General features: G+C 37.9%; 1 protein-coding gene across 1 annotated transcript; it reads right to left on the bottom strand.

The window, feature by feature from the left end:
* Positions 1–914: 914 nt before the first annotated feature.
* On the bottom strand, positions 915–13,159 carry LOC108150319 (proton-coupled amino acid transporter-like protein pathetic). Its single transcript, XM_017278434.2, has 7 exons — positions 12,946–13,159; positions 5,996–6,046; positions 5,861–5,925; positions 3,876–3,971; positions 3,661–3,811; positions 2,311–3,225; positions 915–2,236 (listed from the first exon to the last, which is right to left on the bottom strand). Exons 2-7 carry the CDS (start codon positions 6,008–6,010, stop codon positions 2,054–2,056), a joined length of 1,425 nt encoding a protein of 474 aa, XP_017133923.1. The 5' UTR covers positions 6,011–6,046; positions 12,946–13,159; the 3' UTR covers positions 915–2,053.
* Between the last annotated feature and the right edge of the window lie 976 nt (positions 13,160–14,135).

The following is a 14,135-nucleotide window of genomic DNA, read 5'->3' as shown; positions in this document are numbered from 1 at the left end:
TAACATTACAAATTACAATAGACAGAGCAGCGAAAACCACACAAAAAGCGATTCAGCTTCTGCAGTTTAGTAGATTGTAAGATTCAGACCTTGGCTCAATCAAGATGCAACAACATCGCACCGTAGTAACATCCAGCCATTGAGGAGACCCGGCCAGAGATTAATTATTTTAAATCATCGCCAGCCTTGGACCTCGGGCATGTTCAAAACTATTGCGGCTGCTTTTCAATTGTTGGCCCAAACCGAATTGTTGCGGTCGCTAATTGGCCAAGATTCGAGCTTCCTGGAGGGGCTCGCTCATCGAACCCATCACAAATGGTCCAAACTCGATGTCAAGGATAAGTTGGCTCTTCTGCCAAGCGAGACAGTCATTCCCAGGCCTTTCCAATTTGCATCTTGTCACAAAAAAAGATGACAGGCCAATACCACGAACACGATCTGACATCGAACCGATCTCCGAAAAAGAGTGATCGTGGTGGCCCGTGGTCGTCTGTGGTCCACATCTTCGCCTTGGAGGTTACCTAATTGGCCAAAAGACGAGTTCAATTGCCCGTAATGTTTGAACTTGCCCCTTGCCCACGAGCAATAGGTTTGGTGGTTTTTTGTGTGGGATCTCGAACAAGCAACTTGGTGAAAATAACATCAGCGAAACGAATTCGCTTCGCCCCTGTCCATTGTCCACTTGTTTCCAATTAACAAATGACTACTCAGTTCAGTCGTTGGTAATTGAAGTGGTTCGAGCTGGTTTTTCAGCCATTGAGCGTATGGATATTCCGAAACGGTCAGAGCAAGTGCCACGCTTTTTGAACCCGCAGGGTAAAAAGGCAAGAAAAGTTCAGGGTCGCCTAAAAAACAAATTACAATTAGTTGAAGTGGTTTTCAAATGGATAGTAAGTACAAGTACAAAAACTTTCTTTCGGTTGACATTCTCATATTTTATTTTTCGTGTATATTTATATCTTTGTTTTGTTTACAATTTAAACATTTTTCAAAAAAGTAAACATTTCATATCAATCTTTGTTCATCTGAATATGTATTATGGACAACTCTAAATACTTTTCTGGGCAGATATACTTAGAACTCGTTGCGTTCATATCAATATACATATATACAGCTGACAGATAAGTCGGCGGTTAACCTTTTCTTCATTTTACACATAAATCTGCTTCGTTGTCTGCACAGAATTATAAATGCAAAATAAAATGTTTCATCTTGTGTTTCTTTCTATTATTTTTTACTTTATAGTTTTGCTAAGTATTTCTTTTTTAATAGCTATAATTAAAATACAAAAATATATGTATGCAACAAAAAACATGTTTACATATGTATAATGAATATCGGGGCAATTCAATGTAACTTATTACTCGGCTAGATTTCGTATAAAAATGGTATTCTTTGAGTAATCTTAGCTCATCGTATTTGGAACTGATTCGATTGCAAAATCTTCTTTACAATCCATCTTACGCTTACGAACTAAACATGCTAAAAAGTTAAATAATTGTGGGCAAATCATTTGCTACGGAACAAAATAAAAGTGAGGGGAAAGAGGCATGAAAAGATGACTTCAGTTTTGGTTATTTGCTTTTAGTAATACTCTTTTAGAACAGAGAGAAAGGGTGGGGGTGGGACGAGGTGGTGAGTGCAGCTAGTTTTTTCTGGGTGCTACATAAGTCTTTTATAGCTCTGTACTAAATCGTACAAACATCAATAGGAAACGAATGAAGTGCACTTAGTACAGTTCCAGTTTGAATGCCGCCTGAATCATTTAGGTCTGTTCTAAAAGTGTTCTAAACGGCCATCAACTAGCTTTCTCTCTACTCGATATAATTGCAAGTGTACTAAAACGTGCTAAAACGGCATAGTGGTGCTCAAGAGTGTGCTAAATATAGTGGTAGGCACTCGCTTAGTTAATCCCTTTTCGGTTCTCAAACAGGCACACTAAGCAACAGACAAAATGTACAAGATGTGGGCGCAGTTTTACATCTAACAATAGTTAGATGATTTCTCAGCTGTGGGTTCCTATATCTATAACGTAGATGTAGGCATCCTCTCTTTAATTTTTCAGGGTTATCGATGTTTCTGGTGGACTGTAGGTGGCCAGAATGTCCTTGATGGCTGCCAGGGAACCAAAGATCAAGGCTCCAATGCCGCACAAGATGATGACGATGTTCTTCCACAGGATCCAGTTGTATTTACCGAAACCAGTCTCCCAATGGACAATTAGCTCAATGACCACCTGAAAATCAAACCGATATTCGATAAGTTAATGGAAAACTTGAACTAAAGCTACTGATAACCGGGACTACTTACCGGGAAGATCAATCCCAGGATGGAGAAGCAGAAGGCACCAATGAGGCCCATGAATGGGCCAATTGTGGGAACAGCCACGGCCAAGACAACGGCGGCAGTCACCATCACCGTGCGCAGCACATAGTTGACCACAAGCGGACGCTTTGTGCACTTCTCCTTGATGCCGTCCCACACGATCTCCAGGCACACAAAGAACTGCAGTCCGAATGTGCAGTAGACGGCCAGGGAGATGAGCACCTTCACCGCCTGGGCGGGCCACTCCTCGATGGGCAGATTCAGGGTGATGCTCTGCTTGGTGTCATTGCCGTAGTGCAGATAGCCGAGGAATCCCAGCAGCATGTAGATGAGGGTCACGCCGGACATGCCCTGGCTGAGCACTCCGCAGATACCGAGGAAGCTCTGCGGCGTCTTCATGTTGTTCTCCAGCGGCATGACCACACCAATGGCTTCCATTGCGAAAATGGTGATCGAGAAGAACTGCGGCAGTGTGCCCCAAGTCACGAACTCGCGCGATTCCACCGATGGCAAGTCCTGCACCAGGTACCAGAACGTAATGCCCAGTCCCAGGCCCATGAAAACATTGGCCACCATTGAGACGGGTGCCAGGTACTTGAGATTCGGCACCCAGGCGATCAGGATCAGGGGCACCAGCAGTGCGCAAATGAGCAGGCGCAGACTAATCACCGTTCCCGTCCAATGGTTGATCAACTGCTCAAAGTTTGAGGCCACGATCACCGTGTACACCGAGCAGGTACCAAAGTAGGTGAGGAACAGTCCAAACAGAATCGAGAACTTGGCCACCGGGGCGAATCCACGGCACCATTTGGGTCCCTTTTGGAAGGCTGACTCGGCGATCTCGGCAAAGGTCATCTTGGTGCGACGTGTCCTGTAGTACAACTTGTGACCGCATTTAACCTGTCGATAATAAGATAAATAACTTATTAGATTAGTGGGCACGCAATAGAGTTCAGGTATTTATTTCAGTTATTTCCTTCAATAAAAAAATTAATCATAATTAAAAGGCTTTTAATTTATGGATCTTGGGTTATGTTTTAATATGTTTGTAAATTTAAATTAGAACTTGAGTGGATTCACTTGACAGCTTAAATATATAACATTTGTAAAATTTTTTGCTTTTTACAATTAAATCGACGTACAAATATTCAAAGTCTATTACTCATTAGTCTATTTCTCATTTGACGAGTCATAAGAGTCAAAAAATGAGTATGTGAATTGCTCGTTTGAAAATGCAATAGTAATATATATTATTTTAAAGCTAAGCAGAATATTCTTAATAATTAATATTAGCCATATTTAAGTTAGAATTTGCATCATATTGCTACCACTTACCAGAATGTAACTGCAGTGCGTGCAAATGAAGGCGGTGAAAATGGTGGCGAAAATTCCCATAACGATACCGGAGTACATGAAAGCGACCGGCATTCCCAGGATGCCAGTGCCCAAAGAGGCCTTAAGCAAATGCGTGAGAGTCTCACCATCACTATAGGGGAAAACAAATTTGTTATAATTTCTAATTCAAAAAAGTAAAAAAGTATAAAACTTACGTTGTGGGATGCTCATTGTCTCGCAGGGCAAACGGATCGAAGTCATTTCCAGCCAAGGCCTGCTCGGTATCCGACTTGCGGGGTTGGATTTTGTACCTGTAAGATCAACACATCAACACAAGAAGAAAGCATTAGTAAGGGAATTTATGTGAGGGAAAGACGCAATTTAGTTGGCCACCTCAACTCCACATTGGTGGGTTCTGAGTCGCCCATTGTCATGCTGTTCGGTTCGATCGTCTGTGCAAAACTGAAACTCGCCACGGAACTGCAGCGGTTTCTTATATGCTGACAGTGAAATTCCCTTGCCACGGAATTGCTGCATCTGCAATTACACTTGTCGGCCGTCGGCTCATAATACTACACTGGTAACTTAATGTCCATCGAGAGAAAAAACAAAAAGAAAAAACTGCTGCTGCAGTCGGAGGCATTTTGCCGGCCGAATTTGGTCAGGCCGTTTCTGATTGGCCTGGTCTGGCCAATTGACGGAATCTATGGATTCCGATCCATTCCAGAGTGCCTGACTCGATTTTCCGATTCAGTTGCATCAGCCATAAAAGCAATCTGCAAACCTCAGCCTGTCTTTATACTGCGAAAATTTCGCAAGCCCAGTTTTAAGAAGCTCCCCAAGGTATGCTATATAGTCCAAAGAACCTGAGGTTATCGTAAAAATATACACCAAAGCTACATTTTCAAATTCTTAAATATGCTTCGACTTGACATATAAAATTAAATCTTCTAACTTCTGGCTTATCTAAAATGAAATTTTAACAACATTTAAGATTGACTACTTATGGTGACTAATTGGCTTTTTAATTTATTTTTGATTATTCTAACTTACTTTCACTAGCATTTTCCATGACACTTGGAATCACGAGTTCCCAAATACATATATTTTAAAATATTTAAAAATAATGAAATATAAATCATCTAGAAAAGTTGTTGATAGCTGAAGCTGTAGCTGAAATCTTAAATAATACCCGCAACATGGATTGGCATTTTGAAAACCCGGATGTAAATTTTTTAAATGACAGCGCATTTTTAGAACACGTATACTTAACTATACGTCTACTGATAATTGCTGATATTCAAAACCCCTTTCCCTTCACTATCAGTTCAAGAACAAAACTAGGATTATCAGCTAAGTTCATTGATTCAATCTATAAGTATTTGCAGCGTCATCAAAATAATATTTTGAATGACAGGAGCAAGGCAAACACATATTAATATTCTCTGCTTATTCTCTATTTGTAATATCTCCTACAAATCTAGTTTGAAAGTCATCATCTGAAAATGAGGAAAGGTCTACACGTGTGCCTGATAATATTGTCATAACATTTGCTAATTTATTTCACGCCTTCTCCATTCGCTTGAACTGTTTTCACATTTTATTTTCATGTTTATTTTCCCAACAATAATATTTGCATCTGAAGGCAGATCAGGAAAATCGATACTCGTCCCACGTCAGCAAATGGATGCATAAATATTTTGAAAATCTGTCATCGCCTTGAACTTGGCAGTTATCTCACAAAATTGATTAACAAAAGCGCTTAAATGTACGTAAGTGATTTTGTTTTTGATTTATTTCTATTGCGCTCTACAGTAGGAATTTATATTAGGTAGTGCGACTCGGCTCGACACAAGTTTACGTGAGTTGTGCTTATTAGAAGGCAAGAGACTGTTTGATTATAGAGTTAAACATCTAGGGAACCTAAACTAGTTATCAAGTGTGCCCTCGAATCTTTTAATAACTCTTTACAGATCCGCTACTCAGACTAATTGATAATTGCAATCAATCTCAGCTACTCGAGTCAGAGTGCCTGACTTTAAAGTCTTAAAAGAATTTCTAGTCTCAATTTCCGGCGCCACATCAAAGGCCAATTAGCGAGACATAGAGACACTAATCTACTCGTAAACTTAATTGGCAAACATGCCACACCAGCAATTTAGGCGACATATTTTTAGCCCGGTGACCAAAAGATACTCACATGACTTTTCCTTCGCCGGGCAGGAATTGCTCCATTTCCTGGGGCGCATTCTTTGAGCCGCTGTCCTATAAAGTCCAAAATAATTTAACAATTAATAAAGGTAATTGCTCAATTGAGGTTCTAAGAAATGCTCACCACAATATTAACCATTTTGAAAGCCGCTGTTTCTTTTCCTTAGTTAAAAAACTGCAAAGGAAAAAGAGCAAATTTGTATAAGTTAGAAATTCATGGAAAATAATATATACTTTATTCTGTTTTTCCGAAACCAAGTTGTGTATCATTTATTTCCAGTAAAAACATCAAAAGATCAACTTTTTAAAAGTGAATTAATAGCCAATTGATATCCATTTAAGATCATATTTTATTTTCCGTGTAGAACAAGCCTTTATTGATTTAATAATGAATTTTAATTGAGATTGTGGCGCCCAGACACTTTTAAATTCGAACTGGCTATTTCCAGATCCAAACTAATAGAATCCCCTTTATTGAGTAAACGAACGGACAGCATCTTTTGATTTGATTTAATTGTCTGCGATTTGTGGCTGAAATATTCGAATATGCAAAAGTTCAATTGCCCCTTAATTGTTTTGTGCGACTCACTTTCAATTTAAGGCGTTTGTCTTTAATTTATGAAAATAAATTCGTATAAAAATGTGAAAGCATTTTCGGCAATTTGTATGCAAATTTATCAGGGAAGCAATTGAACATAATTTCGTTCATTTAAACCTGCTCTAATGAGTTTTATTTTTAGTCCCTTGGCTGTCGCATGTATTGTGTTCTCGATGACATATTTCGTTTAATTGGTTTTTCCTTTTGCGTTGCGGCTTTTGTGTCCCCGTTCTATTATTAATCCGCTAAATCCCAGTCACATGTGCCATATTTCACACACATAGTAAATATGTCAAGTATGTGCTGAGTGGGAGGGTTTTGGATCTTTGGACTGGCCCCCAAATGAGTTTTACTAGTACTGATTTTTCTAGGGTGTTGGGCATTTTTAAGAACTTGAATCGAGGTCCGGCTTTGGGGTTATATTGCGTCTTAAGCTGGTTCTGTTTCGCGCAAAATTACATATAATATATATATACGTGCATACATTCGTTTTCTCTGTTTACCATTTTTGCATATAAATTTCGAGCTTTCAGACGCTGGCGTAGACAGTTTCGGATGTCTTTAGCTTTAGGTCGTTTGTTTTGGCCATGTTTCGCAACTAGGTTGAACGACCTCCCACTTGACTTGGCCTGACCTCTGCTCAAGGGTCCGCGGAGTGCGAGATAAGCCCCCTCAAGAGTGCCCATCCATCTTCCAAACGAAGCTGTTTTGTCTGTTACATCCATTTACAACCATCGAAAGGTACTATCGTGTTTGGTTCATATATTTATTAGTTATCTTACCAAAGCGTCACAGCTCGAAATCACACACATGGCACTCAATACCACGATAAGATATAGAAGCACAACATTGACCAGCACTATCGCTCAATGAATGAATCAAATTTTTAGAGAACGCCATATCTGCGGCACACACAATATTTTGGCAGCGCCAACGAAAAAAAAACCTTCACCCAGTGAAGTCCCAAAAAAAAAAAAAAAAGTTGGTTGGCACACATTTGGTAGTATGTTGTTTTAGTTTTTTGTTTTACTGCTTCTATATTTTTAGTTGGCGTTTGTCATGCCAAATGTTTGCTCTTATCGCATAGTTTTCACTACTTTTCCCGCAAAACCAGTGCGAACTAGTTTGGCCGATGTATCGAAAGATATATGTACATGTGCTCGTCTCGACATTATCATTTATTTCGGTTGCGTGAGCAAAAAGCATGATACAGCTAAAATCGAACCTAAACATATACAAACTGATCCGACATTGGGAACAATTACAGGGCATCGGGAACTGCCGAAAAATATAAAACTCGATTGCATCATTATACCCTTGCAGAGGGTATTATAATTTCAGTCAGAAGTTTGCAACGCAGTGAAGGAGACATCTCCGACCCTATAAAGTATATATATTCTTGATCAGCATCACTAGGCGAGTCGATCTAGCCATGTCCGTCTGTCCGTCTGTCCGTCCGTCTGTCCGTCCGTCTGTCCGTCTGTCCGTCTGTCCGTCTGTCCGTCCGTTTATATGCAAACTAGTCTCTCAGTTTTAAAGCTATCTGCATGAAACTTTCCCAAAAGTTGTCTTTCTATTGCAGGTAGTATATAAGTCGGAACGAGCCGGATCGGACGACTATAGCATATAGCTCCCATAGGAACAATCGGAAAAATTAATGAAAAAAAATTATAACTTTGCTGTTTTTTAATTTTTTGTTTAGTTCTTCGACATATAGCAATAGTTATATATTTCAGAATTATGGTTTAAATTTCATCAAAATCGGACGACTATAGCATATAGCCCCCATAGGAACAATCGGAAAAATAATTGAAAAAAAATTATAACTTTGCTGTTTTTTAATTTTTTGTTTTGTTCTTCGACATAAAGCAATGGTTAAATATTTCAGAATTATGGTAAAAATTTCATCAAAATCGGACGACTATAGCATATAGCTCCCATAGGAACAATCGGAAAAATAAATGAAAAAAATTATAACTTTTCTGTTTTTTAATTTTTTGTTTAATTCTTCGACATTTAGTAATGGTTAAATATTTTCGATTTACGGTTTAAATTTCATCAAAGTCGGACGACTATATCATATAGCTCCCATAGGAACAATCGGAGAAATAAATGAAAAAAAATTATAACTTTTCTGTTTTTTAATTTTTTGTTTAGTTCTTCGACATTTAGTAATGGTTAAATATTTCCAATTTACGGTTTAAGTTTCATCAAAGTCGGACGACTATATCATATAGCTCCCATAGGAACAATAAAAATATAAAAAATAACTATCAAATAATTGAGCTGCAAATCATCATAGCTTCAATGTTTTTAAACTTATACGCAAGTAAATTATAATTTTAATGTTTTCAAAAATGTTTAATTCTTGCAATAGCTGCAAGGGTATATAAACTTCGGCTTGCCGAAGTTTGCTTTCTTTCTTGTTTCAATTGAAATTGCTTGGATGAGGTCGTGCGTTTACCTTTTCTTTCACTTTTACAAAATAGCTAGTTTGTTAACCCGTCTATTTGCTCTAGCATTTGCCCTTCAAAAGTGATCATAAAATTAATAACAAATTTGTTATCACATGATATACCAATTACAAAAATATATCAATGTGCTATTGATTTGTGGTTCACATTATCAGGTCTAATTAAGGCACTAATTAGTTTTACAAATGTTACAATGTATCTACATTGAAAAATACCCATTCTCACTCAGTTAAGATGCAAGTCTTTAAGAAATCATTTTGTTTTTGAATACTTTTCTATATATAGTCTTTGGCAATTATCATCTTCCTGCCAAATGTGACAGATCACTAAAAACCAAATTTAAACCTTGAATATCAAAATCTCTGCAATGCAAAATATTTAAGGAAAGTAATGCCGCATTATTTGTAAGTCATGCTAAATGAAAACAAAGAATCTTGTTAATGGCATGCGAGCGTGAGAATTGCAATAAAAATACTATGCAACCACATCTGGCAAATAAATTCAAACTCTTTGAAATTTGAAATTTCGGTCTGCTTTTCTCTTAGACTCTTTGGTTTTTATTCAGCAGCATCCCAATATGCCGAGAGCGATTATATAGCCAAAACCCACCCGGTCGAGCCCCTCAGCCTTAAACAAAACCACGTGTTTCGACTTTGTTGCTGTGGATTTATTTTTAGATCTACCCATAGCAGACATAATGCCATTTCAAACGAACCTTCAAAAGTAGTTTAGACTTTTTGACAAATTCGTATGTTTATCGCCCTCATTAGCCAGATATCGTCGTCAGGCGTGACTCATAATAATAGGAAATCAGCAAAACGTTTAGGATGTGGGTAATAGTTCCGATAATGCCGTCACTTCCAACACGGCATCCGAGTGCGTTCTGCGTAAGACTAACACGATACTCTCATTCTTGGGAACATCTGTTTATATTTAGCCTCAAGTTCATCACAGCGTCGAGTGCTGCAAAGCTTTTCTAACATTTCATCAGCCAAAACTTTAGGGGGTTTTTTTTTGTACTCGTGGAATGCATTTGCCGCATGAGTTTTATGGAACGGGAAAGTTGACTCTCCTTATCTAGTGGTCAACAAAAAAGGTATTTGATTTCTCCCCCCTTAGGGTGTTACGTATGCAAGTTTATTTTGGGGAGTCATGTTCAAATGAAACGCGAGTTCAAAAAGTGCCATACACTTAGTTTTTGTAAATGGGTTTTTAAGGAATGTTAGTGATAATAGAACATGGTTCTTGGAAGCAAACAAGGTTATGACTATCAACATGACTGGGGGAAAGACTGATAAAAAATACAAGAAACATAATTGAAGAGGAGTGGTGTATTACCCATATTTTTTCTCTAGGTCAGACGTTCCTAAATGATTTTTATGTATCTGGGTTCGTTTTATTACAAAAAAAAAGTTTTCTAGGTCAATTTGTAATTTCCCTTTGTAGATCTTTAAATCTTAAAATATATTTAGGCAGCTGTTTTCCGACGTTTGTTTTAATGATCTCAAAGATCACTATCTGTCTGACATGTACGTCAATAGAAAGGTGTTCCAACCTCCATATGCAGAGAAACTCAATGAAAAACTGCTGCTCAAATAGAGCCCCCAATGAGTTCCCTTAATGTCTTCTTATCAACGCAGAGACACTAGTCAGAAAAAAAAAAACTGCAGTATCTGTTTGTCGTAACCTCCGGTTCGTCCGCTTCGTCTTATCTATAGAAGCTTTGGGAAGCAAATGCAATTTCCAGTGCTTTTTTAAGGTTTTTAAAATAATTAACAGCAATTGGAGAGTTTGCATGTGGTCGTTGCATAATACCAATTCTGATAACAGCACACGCAAGCCGCCGCAAAGGTCACATTATCGTTTTAGATAATGTGTTGTGTGGCTATATGAATATGGTTTTTATTGAACTTTTTTTTTGGTAATTGTTTTCTGCACTTAGAGCGGCACTTTTTATTGGAAAGTTGTTTATCGAACAGCCGTTTGTGGCTGCCGTTCAATGGTCCAATCGATTTGGGGGGAAAATGGCAACCTGATAAAAAAAACGACCTTCTCAGGTGTTACGGAAATTAGTTGCGTCTAAATATAAATCAATTCCTGTCCGGTCAGTTGAGACGGGCAAGGCGGTCAAGTGTTATGTCTGGTGGCAAATTGCGCAAATGGGTAATGTGGACAAACGAGCGGAGGCAAAAGATGGACAGCAAGAATAACAGTAAACAGCATTGTAGGATAATAATGGGGCAAAGACATCGATCTAAATACCCTTGCATAAGCACATAGTGACCAGAAATCAAAGCTATAAATAATTTTCGATACACTAAAACAAATTTTATAAGTCAAAATAACATACATTAAGGTAACACTAAATACCATGAGCCCCATATATTTTTTAAAAGAGCTACCTAAAATACTTTTAGGTTCAACTGCAACTGTAAAAGCTTGAGTTAAAATTCCAATACCCAAAAAACACATTAAATAGATTTATTATTCTTAGAAAACGTCAAATGCCTCGAAGGCCGCCTACGCAATCAACAGTTGCACCCACACTCTCTCCCTCCCTGTCTATTTTTACCTCTCCCTTTCTTTTGTTGTTTTTCACCCACTGTTTTTAGTTGGACTCCAGTCTCTGACGTCACAGTTTTACTGCGTCTTTGACTTTTGCTTGTAAATTTCTGTTATGTTAATTTACCGACAACAACAATAGCACCAAAATCAATAACACAACTTGCGCGGAAAATGGTTATATCGTAAAGATATGGCTAAGAACACACCTCTCATGAAAAAATCGTTGGACAGACAAAAAAAAATTTTAATTTAAAGAACTGTAAAATATTGGCACGAAAAATATTAATGCTATTAATTGAGGCATAAAAAGAAGAATGAAGAATTGGTTTGAACACATCTTATTATAATAAAAATAAAGCCTGTATTATTGATATCTGATAAATAGAATTAATAATAATTTATGACTTGATTTATTAATTTGTGGTTATATGAATCGTTAAATAAATAAAAACTTAAAATAAAATAAGACTGAACTTTAAAAATTTTAATTATGAGTAATAAAGAAAACCTTTGTCGTTCCTATAATATCACATATGTTTATACTTTTTCTGTGCACCCATCCCATTTTGGCCTGAATTTCTTTTGGCCATGTCCTTGATGAGTCAGTTCGGTTCGGTCTAAAAGTGGGTGAGTGCACTAGACAGTGTGGGTGAGGTTATTGCATTGACGTGTGCACATAGGTCTGATAGTAATACCTTCTTTTTGTGCCTTTCTCCCAGTTTTTGGTCTGCTGGCATTGAGGGGATTTTTCCCTTGGCTAAATGCTCAATTACAGGTAAATTACGTATTGCAATTTAGCAGAAAACGTGGAACATCAGCAATTCAAATGGGGAAACCTATACGCAGCCATTGAACTATCGCATATACAAACAACTAAAACCGCAGTGGAAAGCGCGGGCATTTAAGAAAATGCAAATATTCCATTCATAGCTTAGAATAAAATAAGTTCATCAAAAAGGAAAATTTAATTGGTGGAAAATGTTGATAGCCGGAATGCAAACAACGGAACAGGTGCAACGTGGGCATGTTGACGTAGACGTCTCATTGCACGCGTGTCCAACCAACAAAAAAATAAGAACGTTTTTTTTGACTGTCGAAACTGTTGGGTTTTGTGAAAAGGTTTCCGCTTTAATTGTGGTTATAATTGTCACTGTGGTTATTTTTGAAGCCGCTTTTTTCTCACCTTCTCACCTAGACTACACTTTTTGACAATGTCAATTAATTATACATATATATTTTTTTCGTGGCTTCTATTTGAATTTCGAATACATAACACATGTGTGTGACGGTTGCACTCTGCCTCTGCTATTTTCAGACAAACCCAATTTTTCTGTTTCTGCCATGTGCTTCACGTCGCCCTCTTTCCGTTTCGTTTCCCTTCTCGCCGACTGTACAATTTCAAATTGCTGGTTTTCGTACACGCGTTCTATAGCTTACTTTTATTCTTCCTTTTCTAGAGTGCTGACGGTACACGAAATGCCGCGTAAATCAAACACTTCTCCCGATCGGTCGCCTTGAATAGGTGTTTTTGGCCGAAAAATCGTTTCAATAATGCCAACACTTCAACCGTAGCGCTGCTGGCTACCAAAAATCGGAGGTACCTCCCACGAAAACCGGGTGGATTGCGCGAAGACCAAAGAGCAACTGTGAAGAGCGTTTGCCAGACGGCTGTTTAAATACTCGGCGAGCGCCTCGTTGCGAGAGCGCGCCAAAAACGCAGCCGGCTCTGAATAGCTGTGCCAATATAGCTATTGTACTGATATGTTTTTGGAATATAAATTTGGGCATATTTTAATAAAATTTAAATTTAATTTATATATTTGCATGTTTTGTAAATTACTTTTCTATTTTTGTCGCGTTTGAAATTCAATTCAGTTTATTAATAAAATACAGTTTAACGTAATTTTTTAGCAAGTGGTTTTAGTTTTATTTTAGTTTTTAGAATATTTCCCGCTAAAAAAGCACTACTGCTTCAAGGGAGAGAAAGAGAGTGACACCTCGTAAAGCCGGCAATAGTTCATATGAAAATACAGTTAAAGAGTAAAAAGAGAGGAAGAGCAAAAAAAACGAATGGCTCGAAGGACAGCGGCAAGGATGCGCTGAATACAAGGAGAGCAAGCGAGAGATGAATAAGACATTGAGAAAGGGAGAGAGTAACTCCTAAAGGGCAAGGGCCTTTTTCCATCATTTTGGATGACGAAATCTAAGTCGAGCTTTTCATAAGCGTGGCCAATTCTATAGTTTCAGCTTCGCCGGAAACACGAAACTTTAAAATTGGAGTGCGGGGCAGAGCGTCGACGTCCTTTCGCAAAGAAATAGATAAGCAGCATTGCATCAGAAATTAGAGTGCACTTTCTGTTCTGGAAACCTAACGCATGAACATAAATATTTAACCACGTTATTGCTCACTCACGATGTTAAATAGTAATTGCCTCCCGCTCATAAGTACGTCATCGTTCTACAACTTTCTATTGATGAAATTCACTTTGGCACAGAACCGGTTGTTTTTCGCAAGTCATTTATCAATTATTTGCGATATGCGAATGTAACGATTAGGGAGAGATACCAAATAACATGGAACACCATTCTAATGTTAAAAATTCACAAGGATATCTTTTATACATTGT

This window comes from Drosophila elegans, unplaced genomic scaffold, assembly GCF_018152505.1.
Source record: "Drosophila elegans isolate 14027-0461.03 unplaced genomic scaffold, ASM1815250v1 contig_208, whole genome shotgun sequence".
NCBI lineage: Eukaryota > Metazoa > Arthropoda > Insecta > Diptera > Drosophilidae > Drosophila > Drosophila elegans.
Note: the sequence above shows the minus strand (reverse complement) of the source record. Positions and strands in the feature narration are given on the sequence as shown.